Source organism: Macrotis lagotis, chromosome 5, assembly GCF_037893015.1.
Source record: "Macrotis lagotis isolate mMagLag1 chromosome 5, bilby.v1.9.chrom.fasta, whole genome shotgun sequence".
Taxonomy (NCBI): domain Eukaryota; kingdom Metazoa; phylum Chordata; class Mammalia; order Peramelemorphia; family Peramelidae; genus Macrotis; species Macrotis lagotis.
Genome location: NC_133662.1, coordinates 254,709,326 through 254,736,649, shown reverse-complemented (window position 1 = coordinate 254,736,649; position 27,324 = coordinate 254,709,326). Strand labels below are relative to the sequence as shown.

The window sequence follows — 27,324 nt, the reverse complement described above, 5'->3', positions numbered from 1 at the left end:
GAAGCCTAGAGGCCTTCGGTAAATTAAAGTCAATCAACCTGGATAAAGCATATACCTGAACCACATGGCAGATGTGACAGCTGAACCTTTGCCAGTCTTCCCTAAGAGGCCATAGGAATGGCAAGTGGGGTCATGGAACTGGAAATGGGCAAATATTGGTCTGTTGTTCAAAAAAAAGGAAAAAGGGTGGCTAGGTGGCACAGTGGATAAAGTACAGGCCTTGGAGTCAGAAGTACCTGGGTTCAAATCCGGTCTCAGACACTTAATAATTACCTCGCTGTGTGGCCTTGGGCAAGCCACTTAACCCCATTTGCCTTGCCAAAACCTAAACAAAAACAAAAACCAAAAAAAAGGAAAAAAGAAGAGAGTGCAACAGCCATTGTTTAGTAGTCTTGACCTGGAAAGATTCTAGAATCTATTATCAAAGGGGTCATTTGTGAACAATTTTTTAATGATGAACATTTTTGTAATAGACATTAGAATAGGGAGAAGCTAGTCAATCTTGACTGAGTTTGAGAGTCGGATGATGTGATACATCACTCTGCTCTTTCACTGACTGCCTAGAGAGCATGGTGCCACATGTGAGGAAGGATATTGATAATGTGGAACATATTCAGAGGAGGATGACTATAATGATGGGAGACCTTGTTATACAAATATTGGTTGATAAAATGCTATCTGTTTGGTCAGGAGAAGAAATGACTTGGGAGATGGAGAGATATGATAAACCTTTAAGATCCTTAAAGGTTGACTTGACAAAGAAGTTGACTCATTTTGATTGATTCCTAAGTGGGGGGGGGAGCAGAAAGAAAGTTACGGAGAAGCATATTTTGTTCAATGAAGGGAAAACTTTCTAACAATAACTTCCTGACATGTAGTGTGTGCCATGGCTCCATAGAGAGAGAGATAATCAGCTGTGGAGTCAGAAGATGACTTCTGACCTCTCCTAGTCGGTGCCTTCACTGCCCCAGGCTGCAATTTCTTCATCTTTGCAGGCTTGATGGCTGCCAAGGACTCTTGTAGATCCCAGGAAGTGAAGGCTGGATGACCCCTTGTTGGTTATGTTGTAGGGGGAGTTCTGAACAGCTCTGCCTTGGCCTGGATGATCACAGAAGTCTCTTACAACTCTCAGATCTCTCAGAATCTGTGGCTGTGATGACTTTTTAGATTTAATGCAAATGTGTCCTCAGTTCTTCAGTCACCTTGAACAACTGATTTTTGTCCTATCCTCTCCTATTTCCTGTCCTTGTGTATGTTAGAGAGCATAGTAAACAACAAAGGGTGGAGCTGGAGTCAGGAAGACTGAAGTAGCAGTATGACCTTGGGCAAGTCACTTAACCACTGTCTGTCCCAGTTTCCTCCTCTGTAAAATGGGAATAACGATAGCACCTCCCACTCAGGGCTGTTGGGAGGGCCAAATGAGGTATCTGTAAATTGCTTTGCCAGACTTGTTATTATTCCCCCTTTGCTGTTATCACTGGTATTGCCAGCCTTAGGACCTGGCGATGTTGCTGCTCAGCTCATATTCCACCTGCTTTCAGAAGCTCTTCTGCTGTCATGAGTTTGACCTAATTTCTTCTTAGCAGGTCATCCTTTTGTAACCTGTATTACCTGACTATTCAACTGGTCCCCAGAATCTTAGTATAGGGTTTGGGGGTTTTGTTTTGCTTTTTTGTTTTTTAGTTTTTGCAAGGAATGAGGTTAAGTGACTTGCCCAAGGCCACACAGCTAGGTCATTATTAAGTGTCTGAGGCTGGATTTGAATTCAGGTCCTCCTGACTCCAGGGCTGGTGCTCTATCCACTGCACCACCCAGCCACCCCTTTCTTAGTATAGTTTTAAAGTTTCTAAAACCACACAGAGTCATTTGGATCCCCTTGTTCTTCTCCTTGTATTCCCTATGCCCAGCCCTGTGACACCCATAGATAAAGCACATGATTATTGAATTGAAATTCAGACTCTTCAAAGCCTAGCTCCAATGCTGCCCTCTCCTTAGAGACAAATAGGAATGTCCCTTTTTAAAATGCCTCTAGTTGTGCTTCTCTCAGGTACTTTCATATTCAATTTAATGATATTTTAACTTACGTACATCCTCTACTCCCTCTCCTAGAATATAAGTTCTATAAGAAACAGACTCTTCATTCAGCCTTAGAGCAGGGATTCTTGCCAAGGCATCTGTAGTCCAGGGATAGATTTCAGGGAGTCTGTGGAGGTGTTGTTTTTACTCTTAATATGTTAACTGTTAACTTCAATAGAATTGATTTCCTTTGTAAACTAACATTTTATTTTATTTATTTAAAAAGCTGATTCTTAGAAGGGATCCAGAGGCTACACCAGCTGGCCAAGGGCCCCAAGACACCAGAATGGTGAAGAGTCCCCGGGCTGGATGGATAGATAGATAATAGACAAAAGGATGGATGGATAGAGGAAGAGAGGTAGATGAAAGATAGAGATAGACTGATCATTTACAAAACTCTTGCTCTGTGTATCAAGCACAATGCTCAGTGTTGTAGTTACAAATAAAAACAAGAAAGGCAGTCCATATTCTCAAACACATAAGACGATATAAAGAGGAAAGCTGTTTGAGAAGGTGCAGAGGGGCAAGATAGGGCAGCCACAGAGGAGGAGGACAAATCCAGACCAGTGCGGGGGGGGGGGGGGGTAGAGGGGGACAGGGAAGCCTGGGCTCCTTCCTCCAACAGTGATCTCAGGGAGGGAAGGAGAAGGATCCAGGCAAGGAAAAACAGGCATCAATTAATCAGTCTTTATTAAGTAACTGTATGTGCCAGACCCTGAGCTAAGGAGCTTTATATATTTGGGGAGGGGGGAACAAGACCCATGATTTCATATAGGCAAAGGCAATTTGTGCCTAGAAAACTGCCAGTGCAGCTGGACTAGAGCCTCAAGAAACTGGACGCAGGGAGTAGAGGGGACTGGGGGGGGGGGGATTTGTCTGAATGATTTGAATCAGAGTCTTCTCTCTCTGATGCCAGCTCTTTCTTCACTAAAGCATATAGACCTTAAAAAATGGGACTGAATTTATCTAAAGTTGATGGTAAGTCTAACCACTTTCCTATGGATTTCTTTTCTTTAGTTTTCAGGGAGATAAAAGGAATTGTTTTCATATCCAAGTGAAAGACTCCCCAGAAGAGGATCTTTACTGCCATTTCCGGCACGCCATTCACTTCATGGGTAAGCGTGACCAGAGAGAAGGCGTCCTTTGGGAGTGTCATTCGGGTCTCTATCTGTGGTGGACATCACCTCTGATATAGTGTATTCTAACCCAGTGATGAGCTTTCATCCTAAGCTGTCTGAGAAAGAATCCATGATATGAGGGCTCTCCCCCAGAGGGCTCTCTCCCATTTACTGAATGCTGCAATGGTACAGTAGGCTGAAAGCTAGGCTGAGATGGCCTAGCAGAGAGAAATCTGAAACATGTTCATTTACATAGGAGGAGGGGAGCAAGAGGAAACAGAGAAAGATATTCTCAGATAATTACTGTTTAAGGTGACTTTGGAGGGTAGTTAGAACTTCTAATTCAGTTATAAATGTGCTTGTTAAAGAGGGCTTTTGAGTGACAGGAGAGACCCCCAGTAAAATGATGCTGCTAAGAGAACAGAGAAGAAAAGGTGAGGTTTAGAAATCCCTAACTAGAATTCTGAGTGAGCAGTAGTGCTGAGAAAGGGAAATGAAGTCATAAGACAGGAGAGCCTTAAGCAAGTCTGAGACCTTGAGTAGTAAAAAAGGTCAAAGGTGATCTGAAGCAGGTCAGAGACAAAAGATACTGATGAGACAGGTTTTGAGCAAGGAGAGCAAGGAGATCAGAAATGTTGGGAATGGTGGGTTCATTAATCCCCACCATCAGGTGCCAGTATCATCAAAGGCTGCAGATGGTGTCTGCTGGCCTGCAGAAATCTCCTTTTCCCATTCTTGGGATGGAGTGCTCCAAAGAGCACATAGGCTCTTTTTTTTCTCTCAATTTCCTTTGTGATTATCAGGATACAGGGCTGCTTTGGGTTACCTTTGAGAGCCAAGCAAGGGGAAAAACATTGTGTTTCCCACCTGGTTGTAAGTATCTTTGACTTGGCTTTTTATTGACCTTGGTTGAGTAAGTATCAAAATGTCCACTAAACCTCATGGGGAGATCCCATCAGAGGTCCCATGAGTGGGTTAGAGTTGAATGGTGGTAGTAGTACAGTCTACCAGAGTGGCAATGGCAGGCACCTGTACCAAATGAAGAGATACCCTGAAGGCAAATTGATAAAGATTGATAGTCACCTGGGAAAAGGTAGTTTGAACTTAACTGTCTCATCTTGAATGACTTCTAGTAAGGGACCAGTTCCCTGAGCCCAGCAGACAGTGGAGCTTCCAGTTGTGTTTAACCCCTGTGATATATATTGTTTCTGTGTGTACTTTTTTCCCCATTATACTCAGCAGCTCTCACCCTGGTTTAGACTGCTAGCTGCATGCCCAAGTTAAACTGGGCATTTGGCAGGTGAGACTGAGGATAAGCCACAGGCCTCACACCCATGGCAGAGTTAGGGGCATGTGAAACCCTTCCCCAGCAGAATGGGGAGATGAGAACCATTTGTTGCAAAGACCACTAGGGTGATTGAAGTAGGGGCTGTGGAGTCATTTCAGTCTTGTTTGACTCTTTGTGGACCCATTTGAGGTTTCCTGGCCATGCCCTTCTCTAGTCATGCAGCTACTAAGTGTTTGAAACCACCTTTGGACTCAGGTCTTCCTGACTTCAGGTCCAGGGCTCCATCCACTGAGTTACCAGGCACAGAATGCTTAATGAAGGTCTGTTGAGCTGAAGTCACCTCTGGACCAGCAGCTTCCTCAGGCATAAAATTAAGGCTCTTAAGTTATCTACAAATGAGCTCCTTGAGAGACCTTGCCTAGAAGAGCCACTTCATAAATGCTTGTAGATGGATTGGTTCTGATACTATTGGGGAAAGCCTTGCTTTAGGACATGTCTACAGGAAGTTGGAAAGGCCTCTGGCAACCTTCTACAAGGAATTGTCTGGGGCATGGCTGAAGCTGGAAGCTTACCTTTGGCAGCCTATTCTCATACAGGAGTTGCTGGGAGGTAGATGTGCCTATTCCATGATGGATGCAATGATAACTATTGTTAAGCTGGGCTGAGAAGAGAACAAAGCATTCCCTCTTTGAGTAGGCCCAGTCTAGACTTCCCTCTGTCTCCGCACTGGAAGTGACAATCTTTGAATTGTCTCAGGTCTGACCCTTGGGGAGAACGGTTTTCATTCCAAACCTGGGGTGGGAAGACAATGGAAAGGAGATGTCCAATCTTTTTTTTTTTTGACCCAAACTGTTGACTCCTTTGCTTAATATGATCTAGAACCACATTTTCCCCAGAGGGAAATTACAAAAGGAATAAGGCAGTCTCTCCCCTATATGGCATAGAAAGATTGTTTTATAGTTTGGAAGCACATAGAAGAGGAAGTCAAACCAGCCTCCTAATCTCAACCCATAAGCAAAAATCCTTTGAGTAAACCTTGGATTGTAAAGCAAAGGATGAAATTCAGCTCCCGTTCTTTCTGCCATTTTTGCCTGAAGGGCCTCAGGCTTCCTCTGCAAGGCAAGGCTTTGGTGATTTCAGATCCCACCCAGCAGTAACTCCTCCAAATTGACCCAAGGTAATCTCACCAATCCTTTTAGGGTTCAGGTTCTAGAGTCAGGGCCATTTACAAGCAGGCCTTTAGCCAGTCCTCTTTGGCACTTACTTTGAGTTCATAAGAGGTCATGGAACTTTCCCAAGCTCAATTTTAAGTCTCAATGCTCTCGGCCCCTTGAGCCCCTCAACTCTTAGCATTGCACTTGACTGTGGTTCAGTTCTGCCTCTGACACTTAATACATGTGGGACCTTGGGAAGGATGGGCCTCAGTTTCCTCCAGTGTAAAATGAGGGATTGGATTTGATGGTCTCTGAGTTCTTTGCCATCCCTAGTTATATGCTCCTGCTGCCTATTCATGTACTCATACTTACACGAGACATGGGAAGTCCATTTAGTTTGTAAAAGAAAATTTACAAAAACAAAATTTAAGACATTTCCCTTAGCCAAGGCTAGGTGGCCTTTGATTTTCCAAAACCAACTTGCCATTTCTTTTTGTTTCAGATGCCCATATTAATCTTGGCTCTGTCATCCTTGTTTTCTCCACCCAAGGAATAAGTCGAAGTTGTACTATAATTCTGGCTTATCTCATGCATCAGAATAAAGAATCTTTAAAGGTATGTAGATCACATTTCTATTTTTTTTCTATTCCTTGGAATACAGGCATGGGGCTCCTATGAGATAATGGACAGAAAAAACTTTAAGGACCTTAGATAGATGCCAATAAAAATAATCATTATTATTATTATTATTATTACCCACTAGGATAGTGATGACTTCATTCCATGAGCCTTCCAGTATTCTCCTGCCAAGCTTAAACTATGTTTAAGAGTAATTCAGGGCTGAGCTGATAAATGTTAGAGTCAGGCTCCCAGAATAAAAACTATCTGCCCACTTGCTTTTCATTTAATCTGCATTATTGACATGATCTTAAATCTAGACAACCAACAAAATTTGTAACAATTGCTGGTTTCTGAGGTGCATCTGGCCACCCTGCGATTTTTAAATTGGCTTTTCACAAGTTGTTTGGAATTGGCTCCAATATACTCCTCTATTAACATCTTTTTCTTTCTCATCTTCTGACAGTATATAGCAAACACAGAAGTGAAATAGGATCTTTGTGTATCTTATCACCAATGCTTTTCTTCAGGAAATCTGGGGAACTGGAAAATTACTTAGAAGGTTGTGAAATTTCTCTCTTCCCTATCCTCATCAAAACCCTATGTTACTGTAGACAATCTACTCAGGGACACAATTCTCTGTGGGCAAGACTCACTCAAGATGCACAAATTTTGAGTCCTTACTAGTGTGGTTCCTTTTATCAGTGAATCAAAGGACATATTAGTTCAAATAAAAGATAGCAAAATCAAAATACTTTGATCTGAGACACACTTAGCCAGAGCAGCTTTCATGTTTTCAAAGTGTTTTCAACCTGCTGATGCCCCCTGCTAATGTCAAACTTCCCTCTGCTGGGTTGTCCTCTCTGAAGGACATCACTCTAGTCCTTTAGTCCCCGAGCTTCTCTCTGCTAACTATTCTTGTCTTTACCTCCTGAGGGTCACTTGTCTGCTATCTCTCTTATCTCATCTGCCAAGATAAAAGTAGGCAGCTCTTTAGTCATAAACAGAAGCTATGAGAGACCATACCCAACCTAAGGGGAAGTAAACTGAAGCCAATCAGAGAGTCCTTCAGCCAAGATTTAAATTTTTTCTTTGACTTATCATATTTCCCCCCAAATCAGACCAGATCTTATGTTATTTTTTCTTCCAAAAAAATGCATTAGGACTTATTTCAAAGGAATTTTTTTTATATATAGCAAAATATATTTATTGATGTACAAAAATCTACATGTATTCAAATATAATCATGTCTTCTTCTGGAGCATCATCATAACTCTCCAAATTCTGGCCTGAATTTCTCGTGACTCCATTTCCTGTAGAACCCATTGGCCCCGATTTCTCATGTCAAACAATAAAGCTCTCTTTCAAAGAGCACATCTCATCCATGTAACCTGCTCAGAGTGCATTGGCAACACAGCTGTCAGGGATTTTGAGCCACGAATTCTTCAACCAAGACACCACCTCTTGTAGACCTGGCTTCCCAAAGTTTCCTGCTGATTTCACTGCATTCTATTTTCAGTGTAGTCATTGATTTCCATGTGCAAATGGTCCTTAAATGACTGGTTTATTGCAATATCAAGAATCTGGAGATAGGCAGTCTTTCCTGCAGAAACAATTTTAGATCTGTTCTCTCTGTGAGGACGTGCTTCACATCTTTAGCACCATGAGGGCTGGCTGAATCCCAGACCAGTCGACCTCTCTGGCCACCTCACAAGGGCAGCATTTCATTCACTCTCATGCCTCATGACTGCTTATGGTCACCAGACATAAATGGCAGAAATATGTTCGATCTTATCTTTCTTTTTTTTTAAGTTTTTGCAAGGCAATGGGGTTAAGTGACTTGCCCAAGGTCACATAGCTAGGTAATTATTAAGTGTCTGAGGCCAGATTTGAACTCAGGTCGTCCTGACTCCAGGACCAGTGCCCTATTCACTGCACCACCTAACCGCCCCCATACAATCTTATCTTTCTTACCCTTAGTAATAATTGGGGGGGGGGGTTCCTTTCTATCCAGATGCTATTTGTGTATTGTGTCTGTACTCTAATTGGTCATTTTTCATTTGTCATCAAGTTCATCTGTTTACATAGGCATTTACATCTCTCAAAGGTGCCCACTTGGATTTTACAGATACTTAATTATAATTTATATTATCATTTATTTTGTTATTCATGTCAATAATATTGTTTATATACTAATATTATTATTTTACAATTCAATATGTCTGTTGTGTGTTGTACTGGACATTCTAAATGTGTCTAAATCTTACCTGGGGAAGGTAATGATCTTATCCAGGGGGTAAGACTTATATTACAAGCATCCTGAAAAAAAAATCATGCTAGGCCTTATTTTGGGGGAAATCCATTTATGTTTTGAGCTAAGTCATAGTCCATGATCCCAAACAACTATTTGATTTAGGATTAGAAATTTCTTACAGTTCTCACTTAACCCCTTAAGGGGATCTGGTGCCTCTAAAACCCATTTCAGAGATTTACATCAAAACTAACCACAAAAGCTTTGAGGAAGGTAGAGGGTAGAAAGCCCACTTTTTTCTACTTCCACTTTCTGGGTTGGAAAGCAAATGAATTTAAATTAGAACTAAAGCTAAGCATTATCTTCTACAGCTGCCTTTAGTATAAATATAGTATCTGTCAGGAGACAAAAAAAAATTCAACCTAGAGTTCTTATATGTTGACCAATGGAAAACCTCCATGGTCCACTGACTTCATCATATCGCTTTTTCACTGTTAGAGGTCTAGCTCTGTCACAGAATTACCCCCTAGGAAATAAACAGGCATTTTTCCAATGCCCCAGGTAATAATATATATATATATATATATATATATATATATATATATATATATATATATATATATATATATATGTATATACATATATATATTTGTAAGGTTCTTGGGGGAGAGCAGAAGAGAGTTGCAGTGGTCAGAGAACCTGGAAATTCTGCCTTCTTGGTCAAGGAAATCCATTTAAGCTAAGCCCAGATAGCCCAGCTTTTGCTGTGTATAAGGTTGAAGTTCCCAGTATCAGTGGACCCCACTCCACTATTCAATACTAAACATAGAAACATCCTCTTGTCACAAATATCTTGGGAAGATTCTCTTTGCATTCTGAAAGACAAGGAGAAAATGTTGGTATAGACAGATTGAAGTGAAAACTTCAGTGACCCAGCCTAGGTCAGTGGCAGGAGACAAAGCAAGTCAAGTGTTTGAGTTGGGATTAGAACTCAGAGCAGGGGGTGCTCCTGGGCAGCCCCTCATCCATCCAGAGTCTCTGAGCTGACTGTATACCAGGAAAAAACAGAGAGTATGAGCCTCCCTCCTGACTCTCCTTGGGTAAAGCATACCTCTGCTTTTCACTGGATCTGCTACTTTGAAGCCTTTCCTGTCTCCTTTGCCCTCCTTATCCTATTAACTCTGTCCCTTGAAATTACTTTTTTTTGACTTGTCAGATTCCTGTAGCATCCTGAGCCTGATACTAAGTCAGAGAAACATTGAGAGTAGCAGGGGGATGTGAGCTGACCCCTTTGGAAGTCACTTGGCTGGGCAGCTTGGTATAGGCTAGCCAAGCCAGTGTGTCTCCTAGTTCTCAGGATCCAAGCAAGTCAGAAGTCTCAATGTTACACTTGCTGGCGATGCTTCAGTACTCACATGCCAAGGCATGTAAGAAGGAAAGGAAGGAAGAGGAAAAGACACTGATTACTTCCAGTGTGCAGAGCCCTGGGCCAGCCTTCGGGGATGCAATAGAAAAAGCCTCCAGGTGTGTACTGAGGGAGCTCCCATTCTAGCAGGGGAGGCAGCATGTGGAGAAGGGTTCATCTGCAATGTAGGAGAGCCGTGATGAGGCACGAAGAGGACCGACGGCAGGGAGCCTTTCGCATAGTGACCACGTTTGAAGAGGACCCTGCCAGCTAGAGGCAAAAGGCTCCAGAACACTATTTGGCAACAGTACCCTCAGCTTCAGGTTCCAAAAATGACTATCTACTAACCAATAAAGGGCAAAGAAGAAAAAAAAACAACTTTACCCCTTAACCCAGATTACATGAAATTAGAGACAAGTAATGGAGCTGCTAAAGTCTAAAGAGGGGAAAGGTCAAAAAACCCAAGGTCATTGACAATCCAAACGTTAGAAATTACACTTAAAAACCAAATCGATGATAAAAATACCAGTGTCTCAAATGATTTTGAAAAGAAGAGCATACTTAGATCTGAATTTCAAGGAACCATCCTTGAGGATAACCACATAAATTCAACTAGAAGACCCATGGCACCAAAACAATCATTCAAGATTAAAATCAATAATGGCACCATAAGTGAATGTGTTGTTCCATAAAAGTATATGAACATTTCAGGACTGACAATCCATAGTTATTGCAATGGATAGACCCTAAGGAATAAATTCAGTGCCATCAAGAAAAATTTATAGAGGCAAGACAAATAGCACCATCACATTCGCAACTTGGGAGAGGAAATCTGGGGGTGGATAGGTTTTGGAAAATTACATCAGTACCTAGTTCACACTTGTACTAAATGGGACAGTAGTGCAACAGAAAAGAAACCTACAGAATGGAACTTAGAAAAGTATAACAAAAATTCTGTGTCGTCTTAATTAGGAATGGAAAGGAAAAAAACCCCAAAGTTAAGGTGATAAAAGGATTCAAAGCTGGAAAAAGAATAAAACAATCCAATTTTGAGCAAAAACTTTACGAAACAGTGAATGGAGAAGCAAAAAAATCAGGAGATTCCTCTATGAAGGAGCATTTCTGGTTTCTAAATGGTTCCAAGACCCCAGTACAATAAAACAAGGAGGGGCGGCTAGGTGGCGCAGTGGATAGAGCACCAGCCCTAGAATCAGGAGTACCTGAGTTCAAATCCAGCCTCAGACACTTAATAATTACCTAGTTGTGTGGCCTTGGATGAGTCACTCAACCCCATTCCCCACTGCCTTGCTAAAACCTAAAAAAATAAAAAATAAAAAAAAATAAAACAAGGAAACGGGAAGTGTGTGTACCATTAATAAATGATCAATGGAAATAATATCAAAAGAGATGACTGAAATTCCAGCTGTTCTGAACCCTTGGAAAAGGGTGAGGGGCCGAACAGATCTGTGGTTATTGCTCATTTATATCTCAGCAATGTATAAATGATTGGCAAAGCATTTTACCAGCGAGAAGCCTGATTCTATCTTCATTAATAGAAAGAATCCCATTCATTACAGAAGAAAACACCAAGGAATTCCCCAAACACAGGGGGTTCAGAAAGTCTTATTATAATCCTAACTAGGCCATTTACATATTTGTGTTCCCTGTACAAAGCAATCAGTATTTAATGCCTCAAAACTGTAGACCCTTTAGAAGATATATTGACTGACTTGCACATGCCAAGGCATGTAAGAAGGAAAGGAGGGAAGAGGAAAAGACACTGATTACATTGATGAAAAAGGGTACCCCCAAAAGTCCCCAGTGATATTGCAAGAGAAACTCTTCTATTTTGTGATGATGGAACAAACAACACTGCACGGGTAATGATCTCATCTAACAATATACTGACAAACATCAAATGGTCGTCATATGAAAATGAGGGGCTTTTGATGACAATTCAAGACCCAGAACATTGACACTAGAAATTAAAAAAGACATATCCTTTAAGAAACCCAGATATGGTGATCAAATGGAATTTTGGAAGAAAATAGCAGAAACACTTTACATTAGGTTGTCAGTATTTACCAGTACTGAATACCAAGTAAGGCGTGACCCTGTGGCTAGAGAAGTTTACTCTCTCTAATGAACTGACCAGATGAGAAATCTCTATCCTATAAATATAGCTTCAAAATACCTTAGAGAACTCAGACCAGTTAACTTGTATAGAAAATGTATCACATTTTGTTATTTAGTCATTTCTAGTCATGTCTAACTCTGTGGCCCCATTTGGAGTTTTCTTGGCAAAGATACTGGAGTGGTTTTGCCCTTTCCTTCTCGAGCTCATTTTACAGATGAGGAAACTGAGGCAAGTAGGGTTAAAGTGACTTGCCCAGGACCATACAACTAGTAAATGTCTGAGGCCTGATTTCCTGGCACAGTGTTCTATCCATTGAGTTACCTAACTGCCCTAACTGAACCATTATCATAAGCCATAATTGCTTCTGTTGCCCATAATTACCTGTATATAACATTGATTCATAAAAATTTTGAACATTGTTTCTAACTGCTATCACCTTACCAGAACTTCATAATCTCTCCAAATTACTTATGATGATGAAAACTTTCTAAATATAAAAACCTGATATAGGATCTCAAAATACACGGGAACAGTATATTTATTATCCTGGCTTCTTCTAGAGCTGTAACAGAGATGCTTTCTTTGAGCCTCTAGAGAAAGAACCTACACCCAAATACTTTTATTCAGCTGCAAAAAAAAGCATTTATTGTACCTGTTTGTAAAATAGTCCATAGATTATTAATCAAAAAGCATAGTTTCAGGAGGGTGACTTTTCCCAGGATCACTTGGGGTTTTTTTGCCAGGCAAATGGGGTTAAGTGACTTGCCCAAGGCCACACAGCTAGGCAATTATCAAGTGTCTGAGACCGGATTTGAACCCAGGTACTCCTGACTCCAGGGCCAGTGCTCTATCCACTGTGCCACCTAGCCACCCCCAGGATCACTTCTTATTAAAAAAATGGGAAGAATATTGACAGCTACTCTCAGAACCCACAATAAAACAGGTACATGTTAGCAGAAATACTTTAGGGGGGAAAAAACAATCTTTATTTCACAAAGCCCATCAAGGAACACATTCCACTGAATTTGTCAAATGGAAGTGAAAGTGGTTTGTTCCTGCAGAGAACTTCAGAAGGATGGCATCATAAGGTTCTTCATAGGTGATATCCACATGCATTCAAGCAAGCTATATTAATGAAGCAGCTGAGTGAAGTGAGCAGAAAACGAGTTCTGCAATAACAACATGAAGGTAATCAGGCCTTGAAAGATCTCTGAAGGCCAACTGTGATTCTAGGAGACCTAGGAGGGAACCTGAGGCACACTTGCTGAAAGTGTGATGGATTGAAGATGCAGAACAAGACAATTCATTTTTAGATGTCACCAGTGTGGGGATCTACTTTGTGTACCTGTGTGTGTGTGTGTGTGTGTGTGTGTGTGTGTGTGTGTGTGTGTGTGTGTATTAATTGGATAATAAAATAAAGTGAAGGAAAAACAATATGTCCAGGAAACATTGTGGGGATCTACTTTGTGTACCTGTGTGTGTGTGTGTGTGTGTGTGTGTGTATTAATTGGATAATAAAATAAAGTGAAGGAAAAACAATATGTCCAGGAAACATTACCTCCCTAGTTCTAATATGAAGGCGGAAACAGCTATAACCTTCTCCACCCTCTTGACAAAAGTTGATTATCTTCTTCCTGTATTTGCAGAGATCCTGGGCCCATGTGCAGAAATGTAAAAACAACATTCGGCCTAACAGAGGCTTCGTGAAACAGCTGATTGAATGGGAGAAGGTGATCCATGGGACTACTGTCACCAACATTTCAGATCCCTATTACTGACCCTTTCTGGAAGCTTCTCAGAAAAACAAGGCCTTCTATTTCTTCACTTCAGCTGGGATTGACTCTTTGAGTGGGCAGGGCCAGGAGGGAGCGAAGTGATTCTTGTGGTTACCCTCCTTATTCTTGGATTGCAGGACTCCCCAGTAGTTGTGGCCCCTATGGCTTAGGATCTTCCCCTTTGAGGTATTGGGGAAACAAGGAAAGAAGGAAGAGATAAAGGGAGGAAAAGGAGGAGGAACTAGCCAAGTCACTAACCAATGGATGTCAGGTACCTTCTCTGTAAAATTAGGGGCTTGGATTAGATGATCTCTGAGGCCTCCAGTTCCCAGGCTTATGATATGAACAAAGTAGAGTTGGGTACATGCATTTGCATCCTTGAGCCAGAGCACATCTGGAAATACAGCTCTCCAGACTGACTGAAGAGGTGTCCCCCTCCACTGCACAGCAAGCCAAAGCCATTTCTCCTGCCTCTTGACAATTAGGCAGGTCTCCTTCAGGCTCCACAGATACCTGAAGCTTCCTGACTGGTGATTTGGACGAAGGCCCAGCCCAGCCCAAAGCTGCCCCAAGAATTTTAGGATCATTTGAATCCTGGGGGAGGGAAATTGGAAAAACAAGTGTTTCTGGAGCATTCTATCCCCACCCAAAACAATTCTTCCTAGATCTCCTATGCTGTGAAGCCTCAGTGACTTCCCAGTTCCCAGCAAGATAACACAGGATCTGAACAGTGGGGCGGGATTAAATATGACTGATCCTTACTAAAGTCACAGCTCCTGGGCCTTGAATCCAGACCCATGGAACCCTGCCTTCATTAGGCCCAGAATGAGGAGTCTCCAGAAGCATCTCATTTCTTATTCCCCATTTCATTTTTTACCCTTCTTTCCCCTGCAGTCTTCCTTGGATATCTGTTCTGGTCTGTGTTTCCTTAAAAAGGTACCCACATTTCTAGAGCTCTTTGGATTCTGTGTAGAGATCCTGCCAGAATCTTGATCCCCAGACCTCACTTAGAAGGCTGCCTGGGGCAGGATTGCCCCCTTTTATGGAGCAGGCATTGAGTTCAAATGACTAAAGGAGAGTGTTAGCTGAATTATGGGAAGGCCACAGGATATGAATTCAGAGCAGACCTCTCTTACCCTCCCTTCCTGGGCTTCAGAGTCCCCACACTACTTTGTTTTGTTTTTGCAAGGCAACAGGGTGAAGTGACTTGCCAAGTATCAAGTGTCTGAGGTCAAATTTTAATTCGGGTGGTCCTGATGTCAAGGGGCAGTGCTCTCTCTGCTGCTCCACCTAACGTTCCCTTTCCTCAGTTTTTAGAAGGTAACAAGGAAACAACTCTAGGGAAACTTAATATGGAGATCATGCCATTTCACAAATGCTGCAACTGGGGTCTAGAAAAAGGTAAACGCAATGACTAAGGGACAAAGCCAGGCCATTCCTGACTGGAGAAACATATATACCGTGAAATATGAGGAGATCTAGGCTTAGGATAGTTAACTCCTTAGCTGAGAGAGAGCATAGTATAGTGGGTAGAGAGTGCCAGTCTAGAGCGCTGAGTTCAGGTCCTGCTATTGACTTGCATTGGCCGTGGACAGGTCCCAACGACCCTCAGGGCCCCTTTTGGCTGCAGAAGTCTTTGAATTCTATTTGGTGACAGTTTGCCTACTACAAGTCTCTTCCCCCACCCATGCTAATGAGATTGTAAATCCAGTCAAAGCCAAACCCAAATCCCTTGCTGAAGCAGCCCCCAACTGCTTTACAGTTAGGGCCTTTCTGCACTTAACAGATCTCAGATATCAAGAGATGCCCACGAAGAGGGGTGGTGCAGGGTGTAAGGATCTCCCAGAAAGCTCAGGAATACCTCTGTGGAAAAGCTTTCAAAAGGAGCCCAGACCTGTTGGGTATATTTATGGTTTCTGGATTGCATCAAATCAGAAAGAGGTGGCAGAGGAGACTATGCCCCACTGGGGCTGCTGGGTCACCTCTTGGGGTAAGCTTGCAGAACCCCTAAGACATGCTGCTCCTTGCATCTAGCCAGAGGACCAGAAGTCATCCAGAGAGGATTTTCCTCACGGGGGCGAGCTGCCTATGGTCAACAGGCCATTTACTACTTGAGACCAGGGATCCTTTACCATATTTTTGTGTGTCTCAGACCCCTTCGCTGCCTTGTCTGGGGAAGCCTGTAAACTTTGTCTCAGAATGTGTTTAAATGAGAATAATAAAATATCTAGGATTATAAAGGATACCAGTTATGTTGAAATAGTGATAAAAAATAGTTCTTAAGTTCATGGACCCCCAGTTGAGAACACCACCTTTAGACAGAGAATGTTTGGTGACACCTGTTCCCAAAAAGGTCTTTGGTTTTATGTTTTACCACAGAGAGAAGAATCAGAAGGGCAGGGGAAGAGTCAATGAAGTGGGTAGTGAGCTAAATCCTAGGGCTACCATATGAGCAGAAAGCGAAGCCTTGCCCACAGAGTTTTTACATTGCAATGGGATAACACCAAAAAAAGGAAGCTGAAAGATGGGCCATGGTGGTGGAGTCTGGAGAACTGGAAGCAAAGCCAGGAGAGAATGAAGAATGGTCTGATCCATTGAGGATTCTACAAAAGGAGCCTAGATGGCGAGAGTGAAAGATTCAGATGGACAAATTAGCACCAGTCTGTTCAGGGCTTCAGTTGTCAATGCGTTGGTGAAGCTTTGAAGTAATCCCACTATTTTTGGAGAACAATCTGGAGTTTTGTCCAATGAGCTCTAAAAGTCTAACTATGCCCTTTGATCCAGCAGTCCTCCTATTAGGCCAGTGTGTTGAAAAATGGGGAATTGTCATCAATGAGAAAAGACTGAATAAATTGGGGTATGTGGTTGTAATGGGAATATTCACTAAGAAATGAGTTGGTTGATTTTAGAAAAAATGTGGAAAGATGCATGAAATGATGGAGTGAAATTAGTAGAACCAAGAGAACGCTGTATACAGTATCGGTAGTGTTGTTTGGAGAACCACTGGAAATGGCAGGCTGTGCTGAGCATGCCAAACACCACAACAGACCCAAATGGGAAGAGGCTCTCTGCTTCTAGAGAATGGGTGAATAGGGGGTGTGAGAAATGGTGGCCTCTAGGGTGGAGTGGGGGGAGAGGAAGAGGATGGGAACATCACAAAAACAGTCTTTAAATATGTGACAAATGACCTGTGACTTCTCAAAAAGCTGGATTGGGAGGAACCCCTAGGGCTGGAGGCCAAACCCATTTTGATTGTGGTTTTGATGGGAACTCACAAGCCACTAATTTTAAATGCAAACTCAGAAAGTTGAGGAATTGAGAATGGCCCATTTGTTTTAATTCCTGGAACTCTGGTTCTAAATATCAGCTGGCCACCACTTCCATAGAATGTGGCCTCCAACCCCCCTGTCACCGGGGAAATGAAGCTCCCTGAGCTCGGGCATCTGCGAGGAGAAGGATGCAAGAAGCCGGGTGAGAGGGGCGGCTAGGTGGTGCAGTGGCTAGAGCCCCGGCCCTGGGGTCAGGAGGACCCGGGTTCAAATCCGGCCTCAGACACTTCACCGTGACCTGGCAAAAACTTAAAAACTCAAGTTCTGGGGCGGCGAGGTGGCCCGGGGGCGGGGCACCGGCCCTCCAGGCCATGCGGACTCGCGGTCAGCTCGCTGTGTGGCCGTGGCCAGGCGGGGGCCCGGAGGCTCGCTGCAGGCTCTGGCCGGCCCGCCTTGGTGGAGCCCCTCGAACCTGGAGGTCATGGGCGGCCCGGCCCGGCCCCGCGGCTCCGCCAGGCTCGCCTTGGGCCCGCGGGAGGGGCGGGGCCTCCGCGCGCCCCGCCCCCAGGGCCCGGGCCCGGATTGGCGCCGGTGGAGGGGCGGGGCGCGGCGGCCCGAGGCCCCGCCCCCTCGCCTTGGCCGGCCGCGGCGGCCCGGACCCCGGAAGTGGACGGCGGGGAGGGCGGCGGCGGCGGCGCGGGCGGCGGAGCGGGCGCGGGAGCGGGGCGCGGGCATGGAGGGGCCCCCCGCCCCCTCGGTGGGCGCCTGCCTGCGGGACTGGGACGAGCTGCAGCGAGACTTCCAGAGCATCCAGGTGAGCGCGGCCCGCCCCCGCCGCCCATTGGCCCGGCCGCCCGGCCGCGGGCCCCCATTGGCCGGCGCCGCCGCCCGTCCCCGGGGCCGGGACCCGCCGGCCAGAGGGGCAGCGTGGGGCCCAGGGGCAAGGTCACTCGGGCAGGGACCCCCCGGGACTCGGGGCTTGAGCCGGGGTCACCCGGGGTCACCGCGCCCGGGTCACCCGGGGTCACCGCGCCCGGCCAGGGCGGCCCCCGGAGGGGCCCCGCGGAGCCCCCGGCCGGCCCGGGCCCCGGAGCCCCGGAGCCCCGAGCCGCAGCCCGGCCTCGGCCCGGCCTCGGAGGGCCACGTGGATGCGCCGGGCCGGGCGGGGGCGGGGCCGGCTCCCAGTGGGCCGCTCCCCGGAGATGGGGGTCCCGCCGCTCGGGGCCCCCCCGGGCAGGGCCCCCCGGCCTCGGCCCCGACACCGTCCTGTCCCCCGGCCTCCAGGAGACGCACCGCGAGTACCGCCTGCAGCTGGAGGAGCTGAGCAAGCTGCAGAGCAGCTGCGCCGCCTCCATCGCCCGGCAGAAGAAGAAGCTCAAGGAGCTGGCCTTGACCCTGAAGAAGTGTGTGCGCCTGGGCCGGGCACGGGGGAGGGCGAGGGAGCGGGCAGCTGCCAGCCCCTGGGGCGGGGGTCTCCAGAGCTGGCCTCACCTAGGGCCAGGGGGCCGGCCACGGCGACCTCCGGCTGTGCTGGGGCGGCCCGAGGGCGATATTCAGAGAAAGCCAGCTTTGGACGCTGGGCTGGGGGGCGGTGGGGGGCGCCGGGCGGTGGGGGGCGCCTCCGACAGCCGGCCCAGCCCTCTTTCCCCCTTCCCTGCAGATGCAAAACCTCCCTCCCACCTGAGAAGGAGGACATGGTCCAGGAGATTGAGAACCTTATCAAAGAGAGACAGGGGATCTTCTTTGACATGGAGGCCTATTTGCCCAAGAAAAATGGGTACGGAGGCGAAAGGACCCATTGCAGACAGGACCCCGCTGCCGGCTGCGCTGGCAACCCGACTGGGAGGGAGCCCCTGACTCTCCCCTCTGGAAGGCTGATGCTTCCAGTAGAACCCCCCCTTTCAGATCCCCAAATCACAGTTGTGTTTGGGGGGGAGACAGCTGCCATGGACCCTCCCCGGACCCACAGAAGGGAGGGGAGGGGAGGGGAGAGCTGGGCCCTCGTGTCCCCGAGGGCCCAAGGTGTGGAGGAGGCCTCTCCTCACCACCCCCCCATGTCCCTCCTCCAGGCTCTACCTGAGTCTTGTCCTAGGAAGCGTCAACGTCACACTCCTCAGCAAGCAGGCTAAGTAATCTTGCCGGCCCTAATTCCCCTTCCCCTTCCCTAATCCCACCTCCACCCCGGGGTCCCTGGAGCCAGAGGCAGTCCAGAACCTTGGATTTCTCTCCAACCCACCCCTCTAGAAGAGAAGGACCACAGGCTTTGGGGTCAGAAGAGCCGGGTTGGAATGCCAATGCCTTGGGCACCCCCCCCCATGGGTGGCTCAGTCCGACCTGAGGCTCCGAGACTATAGCCCCAGTCTCCTGCCCATAGGTTTGCCTACAAGGACGAGTATGAGAAGTTCAAGCTTTACCTCACCATCATCCTCATCATCATTTCCTTCACCTGTCGATTCCTCCTCAATTCCAGGTGGGTCTTGGGGTGCACAGGGCTGGACTCAAAATTTCCTTCCTTGGCTGATAGGCCAGAATGGGCCTCCAGCCCAGGCCCCGTGAGCTTGCTCACATTTTCCCTGACCTGTCCCTACCACCCCAAGTTAAGTTCCCCTTTCTCATCCTCAGGGTGACAGATGCAACCTTCAACTTCCTGTTGGTGTGGTACTACTGCACACTGACCATCCGGGAAAGCATCCTCATTAACAATGGGTCTCGGTGAGCCCAATATTGCTCTATCTCCCCCAGACTCCTTTGGCCTGGCCCATCTCTCCTCTCCTCCTCAGTTGCTGCATCTTTCTTTCCTCTGGTGCCCCCTCCTTTGACAGAATCCCTTTAAGAGGTGGGTGGATGGCAGTGAGTGGAAAGGAATTTGTGGTTCCCTTTCTCTGGTTTCTTCACCCCAGATTTTACTCTTTGGGGGAAGTATAGGGGTATGAGAGCCTCTGGGAAAGGAGACGAGCAGTCTTTCTATTCCCAGGATCAAAGGCTGGTGGGTGTTTCATCATTACGTCTCCACCTTCTTGTCCGGAGTCATGCTGACATGGTGAGCCTCCTCGCCTCTCCCGCTGCCCCAGTCTCTCACCTCCTGCCTCGTCATTTCCCCAGAGCCTTTGCAGACCCTGGTTCTCAGAGCCACAAAGTTGGGAGGGGGAGCTCTGAGATCATCTCTCCAGGGCTCCCATTTTATAGGAAAAGGAGATGGCCAGAGACAAGGGGGTGACTTACTCACTCGGCCAGGATTTAGACCCGGGTGGCCCGATTCCCAAGTCTAGTGGGACCATGGGAGGAGAGAGGGGAGCCAGTCCAGGGCCAGGACAGCCCTTCTCTTTTTCTACCCAGGCCTGATGGACTCATGTACCAGAAGTTTCGAAACCAGTTCCTGTCCTTTTCTATGTACCAGAGTGAGTGGCTCAGATTGTGGTCAGGGACCTCTTTCAACACTTGCCTCCCTGGACCTCCTCACCACCTTCTGGGTGGACACCTTGGGGTGTTCAGGGAGCCACAGGGGTGGGGTGAAGGGTAAAGACCTTGCCTGCCAAAGCTCCTGAGGGAGAATGGAAGAGACTTGGGAAGAAGCACGCCTCTTTCCCTGTTTCTCACTCCCCTTGGGAAGTGCCTCCATGGCAGGACAGCCTTCACTTTGGGTCTTCTCTGCCAGGCTTTGTCCAGTTCCTTCAGTACTACTACCAGAGCGGGTGCCTGTACCGCCTGCGGGCCCTGGGCGAGAGGCATAACATGGACCTCACTGTGGGTGAGTGGAACTTCTTCCCTGGCAGCCCCTGGAGGGGAGGAGGGGCCCACCTCTTGGCAGCTTTTCCCCTTGGCTGCTGCCACTTCTAATGCCAGCTCCTCTGCCTTCCTTCTGCCAGAGGGCTTCCAGTCCTGGATGTGGAGAGGCCTCACCTTCCTGCTCCCCTTTCTCTTCTTTGGTCACGTGAGTCCCCTCCCTTCACTGCTCCTTGCTCTGAAGTCCAAAGAAGAAAACTGGGGAGAGGGGGCGGGTCCGGGACACCTTTCCCCGGGACTGAGACCAGGCCCAGCCCTCACCTAAGCCTCCGTTTCTCCTCTCCAGTTTTGGCAGCTGTTTAACGCAGTGACCCTGTTTCAGCTGGCCCGAGAGCCCCAGTGTAAGGAATGGCAGGTGAGTGCTACCTAGGGGAGGGAGGAGAGCCCCAGCAGGTGGCCAGTATCTGCCATCACTTCCTTCCTTCCTTCCTCCGTCTAGGTGCTCATGTGCGGCCTCCCTTTCCTCCTCCTCTTCCTTGGTAATTTCTTCACGACTCTCCGAGTGGTTCGCCAGAAGTTTTACAGCCAGCACGGAAACAAGAAGGACTGAGTCTGCGGCCAGGACACAGGACAAGCTCTGTCCCAACCCCCCGGCCTTGCCTGAAGGTGCCGCCATGGCAGTCTGGACCTGAGCCCCAGGGGAGTCCAGAGCAGACCTGCTCTCCCTCCCCCTTCCCCGCCCAGTCATCTGCCTGAGCCAGTGGGCCACAGGGGCGATGGAACTTTGGGGAAGGGCAGGCCCCATACCTGCCTCCCCAGCTACTCCTGGACTGGGACCCTCCTGGCCCCTACCTGAACCCATTCTTGTGGGATCCAAGCAGATTCCCTCCTCACTCCTTGTTCCCAGTGTTCTCCTTCCTCCTCCTCCACCTCCCCCCACCCCCTTAGGCCCTTTGGGTGCCTCGGTGCTGAAGCTATAGAAGTTGAGAAGCTGATCATAATAAAAAGATCGAGGGGGGCCAGAGGCAGCTGGAGTAACAGCCATTTTTTATGGGCCCTGAAGGCCAGTCCCATATCAATAGCCCATCCTCCCAAGGTAGGCCAGCTAATCCCCATCTGCACCAGGCCAGGCGGCCCCTGTGGTCGTGGAGACCCTACACTCCTCCACCAGGAAGGGGGCCCGGCTTGCCCAGGGACTTAGTCTCCTAAACTCTTGGATTCAGGGCACTGATGGAACCAATACATGGGCGGGGGGCAGTTTTGCTTAGTCTCATAATGAACAAATTGACACGTGTATAATAGGTACAGTTTCACATTTAGTATTTCAGAGGGCATGTCACTAACAAAGGCCTCCAGGATCCCTGTCACACCGGGGGGGAGCAGCGGGCCTGCACGAGGGCCCAGAGCACAGGGAGGAGCGGAGCTGCTGCTCCCACAGTGAAAAGCTACTCCCAAGGTTGATACAGAAAAACCATTTTATTCCAAGGTCAAAGGCTAGTTCAGTTATTTACACTCATTGGCCACTCAGTGCCAACAGGAGGAAAACTAGGGGAGCGGCAAGGAGGCCCTCGGACCGTCGACGCCTGGTCCCGGTGGGGATAGGCCGGGGCTTCCGGGCCACCCCCCACCTCGCCCTTCTTCCTCCTCCGGGTTGAGCAGCAGCCTTGAAGGCCTGCAGGCGGGCGGTCTGCTGCCAGGATTCCCAAGCCCCACGGAGGGGAGGAGGTGGCGCTTTGGCACCACAGTGCCCTGGCTGCGGGCATCCCAGACTCCCAGTGCCCCTGGGGAGTTGAGGTAGAGGACCCCCCACTGGCTAACCCCACCCTTAAGCTCCTATCTGCTCTGAGGCAGAGCGGGCAGCTGGGGGCTCTGCTCCAGGGGGGCCCTGACCCCCTCTCCCCAACAGCTGGCCCAAGTGGAAACAACCTAGTAAGAGTGAGAAGGCGCTGGGGAGGGAAGGGCTGATTACTGGAGGGGCCGGGGCCCCCTAGCTCCACACGTCCAGGGAGTAGCGGCCCTTGGCCATCAGCTTCTTGATGAAGTCTGAGGCCTGGGCCTGGCTCATGGCCCCAAACTCGGACACGATCTCGCAGAAGATGTTCTGCACATCACGGGCCATGTTGCGAGCATCCCTGGTGGGGGGAAGGGAAGGAGGGTTAGGGGAGGGTTGGGGTCAGGCCCAGTCATGCCCACCCTGCCCCCTGGCCACACCCCTGCTCACCCGCACACATAGATGTGGGCACTCTCCTCCTGGATCAGGCGCCAGAGGTGCTCCTTGTTCTGCTTCATCAGGTGCTGCACGTACACCTGGCCGAGGGGGAGGGGGTGGTTGGGGGCCGGCCGGGGTCGCCGCCTCTTCCCCCTCCTGTCCCCCCCTTCTCCCACCCCCTCCCTCACCGCACCCCGCCTCCGTTGGCCCCCACCTTGTGGGCCTGCTCCCGGGACAGGGCCACGTTGAGCTGGGTGAGGACCCCCTCCTCGCGGAAGCGCGCCAACTCCTCTTTGTACAGGTAGTCCTCGTCTGAGCGGCGGCAGCCGTAGTACAGCACCGTCTCCCCCACCTCCTTACCTGTGGGCACCAGAACGAGGACCTGAGTCTGGGCTCAGCCCCACAACCCCCATGTCCAGGATGGGGCCCAGGGGCCACGCCCGCCTTACCCTGTTGCTTCAGCCAGGCCCTCTCCTGGATGAAGCCCATAAAGGGGGCGATGCCAGTGCCCGGGCCGATCATAATGATGGGTGTGGTGGGCTTGAAGGGAAGGCGGAACTGTGACTTGCGGACAAACATGGGCACCGTGGCTTTGTGCCCATTCTCCAAGGAAGGCTCCTTGGCCTTGAGCCAGTTGGTGGCCACCCCCTTGTTGACCCGGCCGGACTTGGTTTCATATTCTACCACCACGGCACAGATATGGATGGAGTTGGGGTGAACCTGGAGGGGTGTAGGGAGAGAAGGGGTCATCTCAGGAAGGGCAGAGACTCAACCATTCCCCCCCCATGAGCCCCAACCACAGGAGCAGCCACATGGTTTCCCGGCCCCAACACCAACCCAAGCAAGCTCACCCCTTGCCCCTCTCTGCCAGAGGCTGCTCCAAAGCCTCCCTTCCATCCAGCCTCCCTTGGCCAGAAATTTCCCTTTACTGGGGAAACCCAAGTCATTGACTTTCTCCCCTAAGTCCCTCTCCTTTTCTGGCAGTGGCTGAAGTACAGAAATCACCTTCTCTTCCTTCAAACCCACCCACCCCACTCCCACTTTCTCTAATTCTGGACAACATGCCCCTCTTCATTCTTTTTTTGTTTTTGTTTTTTAGGTTTTCCCTAGGCAATGGGGTTAAGTGATTTGCCCAAGGCCACACAGCTAGGTCATTGAGTGTCTGAGGCCGGATTTGAACTCAGGTCCTCCTGCTTCCAGGGCAGATGCTCTATCCGCTGAGCCACCTAGCTGCCCTCTCCCCCCATTCTTGACCCTGTTTCCCTTCACTCCCCAATTTTCACATCTGTCCCTGCTTCTGCCTCACAGAACTAATCCCCTGAACTCTTCCCCTCAGCCTCTTCTTGGGTCTCCTTGCCTCCACAGGACATCCTCTACACTGCTGCCAAAAGAATCTTCCTTAAGTCATCCACACACGCTCGACATACAATCCCTCCTCACCTTCTGTTCAGATGCAGCCCAAGCCGGGATTTCTCCCTAGAGCCCCCCTGATAGCCCCACTGCAAGCACCATCTCTCTCCTGAAGGACCACCCATGCATCCTGGCAGGGGGCCTACGCAGGTCACTCCATTGCCCACCATGCTCAAGGAGCTGGGGAGAAGGTGCCAGCCTGCCTAGGAGTTCTCCATCACAAGGAAATCACCCATGATATGGCAGAGCTTGAGGCCCAAGAGGCTTGCCCTTCTCACCCCCTGGGAGGTCAGTTGTCCAAGGGCTCTCAACCTAAGCTATTTTACTCTTTAAAAAGCCAGATGTGAGGGGCAGGGCAGCAACTGAAGAGCGAGCCCATCCCAAAGGGCCACCTTGTAGTCAGAGGAGGCTGCTGCACTCCCCCTTACCCCACAACTCTCACCACTGAATCTCTGGCTCCTCACCCCTTCTGCTGCCCGCCCTCAGTAGCTCCCACATTCAGACATTGATTGGATGCCTATGAACTGGGGCATTGGCCTAGGCCACTTTTAGAGGCAAGAAAAAGAAGCAAAAAACTGGGGTGCAGAGGTGACATGAGGAGAGTGATAAAGGTCCTGTTCCAAGGTTTGCAAAGAGCTCTTTGGGCATCACCTCATGTGGGCCTTAGGAAGGCCCTTGTATGGTTTCTGTTATTCCCATTTTAAACATTTGGAAATTGAGACTCAGAGAGATGAAAGACTTTGCCCAGATTATCTGGAGATGACTAGCTCTCAGGACCCACTGCTGAGGACTTGGGCGACCTTGGACCTCAGTTCCAGCTCTGGGCGGCCCACCTTAGAGGAGGAGGCGATGGAGTAGTAGCGGGCCTGCAGGCGGGGCAGCAGCTCACACAGGTGGTCGATGGGGGGCCGCAGCGAAGGGTAGTCCTGAAGAATGGCCAGGATGTTCCTCCTGGCTTCCACGACCCAGCTCAGGTACAGCTCCTAGGTAGGGAAGTGGTGAGATGGGCCCAGGGTGAGGCTGCCAGCAGCGTTGGAGCAGTAGGGATCAGGAGGGGGCTGGGGGAGGACTCACCTTGCCCTCGCCTGATGAAGATGCCATCTTGCGGAGATGTTCCTGTTCGGCTGGGTCCCCAGCATACTGTGCCAGCTCATAGAGAACGTTGGTCCGGGGGGGATTGGTGATGTCCAGGTAGTAAGTGAGAGCCGTGCGGTAGGTGGTGGGGCAGGGGAATGGATGCTTCTTGTTGGACTCCTCTGCAAAGTGTGCAGACATCTGACTGAGGGGTGCAACCCTGCTCTGGACCTCACCCAGAGGTGTCAGCCTGAGCAAGATCAGGCCCAAACAGAGGCCCTTCACGGCCATGCACATCGGGGTAAAATGGAGGCTGGTTTTAACCAGCCCGCCTGTAGTGTATGTATACCCCACCCTGCCATGTTGTACGTACACACACAAACACACACACACACACACACACACACACACACACACACACACACCCCCTCAGCTTTAGAGCTCATCTGGTAACACAAATTCCCAGTTTCCTCAGTCTCTGTCTCCCCAGGCTGGTCACTCCCACTATTCTCCCTCATCTCTCTCCTCATGGGGGAGAACTCCTGCAGAGCTGGGGGGATTCTCAGGGCCTGAGAGCAGCCTCCACCTGACCAGATGAGCTGGCTGGGTCGACAGCCTCTGGACCCAACAAGGAAAGGATGCTCAGCAAAGCAGAAATGGAAGCTAGATAACTGATCACTCTGGTGGTGACTTGAGGCAATCTCTGGGCCTCAGATCTCTCTCTGATAAGTGAGGGAGTTGGACTCCCAAAGGAGCTCCCAGGTCTAACACTACAGTTTGAGGAATAGATTGTCTGAAAAAATCCCTCCAAGAACCAGCTCTGGGGCTAAGCTGGCCCCGCTAATTCCAAGCTCTTCCCGCCCAAGTGGGCCATGGGCTAGCAGCCTCTGTGTAGAGAACTGCTTCTCTCAGTGGGAAAGAAGTCCTCCTACCTACATGGATGCCCCATGGAAGGCAAGGCTACATGGGCCTTGTGAGATCAAGCTTTGGGGCATTGGCACTGGGGCCTTTTTTTTTCTTCTAAAAAGGGAACTAAAATGAACTTTAGAGTGATGTGACACTGAGAATGTTTCTTCAGTGAGCAAACTGACTAAAAGGAGGGAAGCCTCTCCAAAAGATGCCCAAATGATCCCCTCAGAACAAAGGACCCACCTAGGTCTTGCTGTCGAAACTGAGCAAATCAAGTCATCAAGCTGTTTGGGGAGAAAAGTCCCTATCTGTATGCCTGAAACTCAGTGAGACAATTTTGAAGCACAAGGACTAAACGATCTCCTCGGAAAAGAGCCCCTCGGCTTAGGGTCCGAGTGAAAAGGGAGACTTTCTTAGGGAAGCAGAGATTGGAACAAAAGTTTGGAAAAAGTATAGCAGGAATGAAAAACTTTGCAACTCCTAGGTCAGGAATTGTCCTGAGAGTCTCTCTGTTTGGTTTTAGGGATTATGGAGTCCCATGTTTGAGCTGAGTGCTACAATGGCTTAGGGCTGTTGTCCTGAGTTCAAATCCTTCCCCATACATTTACCAGCAGGGTGACCCTGGGCAAGTCACATCACCCCTGTCTGCCTCAATTTCCTCATCTGTAGAATGAGAACCTTACAGAAATACATATAGAGAGCTCTTTGCAAACCTTAAAGAGCCAGAGAAATGCCACTTATTAGGATTATTTATATATTTGGATCTTTTCTTGCTCCTGACTGTGGATGGCTCAAAGAGGAGGGCCAGACTTCACTGTGCACGACAAAGGAAGAACCCTTCCCCGACTACCCTCTACTCCATTCCTGCTTCCAACCACGTGAACCTCCCTGGCAGAAGGATTTATAAG

At 48.7% G+C, this 27,324-nt stretch overlaps 3 protein-coding genes across 4 annotated transcripts in view; 2 read left to right on the top strand and 1 right to left on the bottom strand.

Moving 5' to 3' along the window:
* The window catches only part of STYXL1 (serine/threonine/tyrosine interacting like 1), a 64,332-nt gene extending 50,461 nt beyond the window's left edge, over positions 1-13,871 (top strand). The window contains exons 7-9 of the mRNA XM_074189452.1: positions 3,094-3,191; positions 6,139-6,251; positions 13,694-13,871. Coding sequence (XP_074045553.1) covers positions 3,094-3,191; positions 6,139-6,251; positions 13,694-13,825 — 343 coding nt within the window. The 3' untranslated portion in view covers positions 13,826-13,871. The remainder of the gene's footprint in view (positions 1-3,093; positions 3,192-6,138; positions 6,252-13,693) is intronic.
* A 3,926-nt stretch (positions 13,872-17,797) lies between these two features.
* On the top strand, positions 17,798-21,867 carry TMEM120A (transmembrane protein 120A). The gene is made up of 12 exons (XM_074189451.1): positions 17,798-17,905; positions 18,376-18,494; positions 18,752-18,868; positions 19,161-19,220; positions 19,466-19,561; positions 19,714-19,803; positions 20,066-20,131; positions 20,428-20,489; positions 20,747-20,839; positions 20,958-21,022; positions 21,161-21,229; positions 21,314-21,867. The coding sequence occupies exons 1-12, from the start codon at positions 17,825-17,827 to the stop codon at positions 21,422-21,424; spliced, it is 1,029 nt and encodes a 342-aa protein (XP_074045552.1). The 5' UTR covers positions 17,798-17,824; the 3' UTR covers positions 21,425-21,867.
* Positions 21,868-22,271: 404 nt separating this feature from the next.
* The window catches only part of POR (cytochrome p450 oxidoreductase), a 79,492-nt gene continuing 74,439 nt past the window's right edge, over positions 22,272-27,324 (bottom strand). For both annotated transcript variants that reach the window (XM_074189449.1, XM_074189450.1), the window contains exons 11-16: positions 25,508-25,689; positions 25,267-25,416; positions 23,473-23,743; positions 23,238-23,383; positions 23,036-23,121; positions 22,272-22,946 (exon numbers count right to left, since the gene is read on the bottom strand). In XM_074189449.1, the coding sequence (XP_074045550.1) occupies positions 22,802-22,946; positions 23,036-23,121; positions 23,238-23,383; positions 23,473-23,743; positions 25,267-25,416; positions 25,508-25,689 (980 nt within the window). In that variant the 3' untranslated portion in view covers positions 22,272-22,801. The remainder of the gene's footprint in view (positions 22,947-23,035; positions 23,122-23,237; positions 23,384-23,472; positions 23,744-25,266; positions 25,417-25,507; positions 25,690-27,324) is intronic.

What these genes read in the sequence shown, in the direction of transcription:
- TMEM120A (XM_074189451.1), top strand. Translation starts at nt 17,825, where the DNA reads ATGGAGGGGCCCCCCGCCCCCTCGGTGGGCGCCTGCCTGCGGGACTGG. An exon ending in GTCCTTTTCTATGTACCAGA is followed by an intron (nt 20,490 to 20,746) that starts GTGAGTGGCTCA and finishes CTTCTCTGCCAG; the next exon opens with GCTTTGTCCAGTTCCTTCAG. An exon ending in CCTTTCTCTTCTTTGGTCAC is followed by an intron (nt 21,023 to 21,160) that starts GTGAGTCCCCTC and finishes TCTCCTCTCCAG; the next exon opens with TTTTGGCAGCTGTTTAACGC.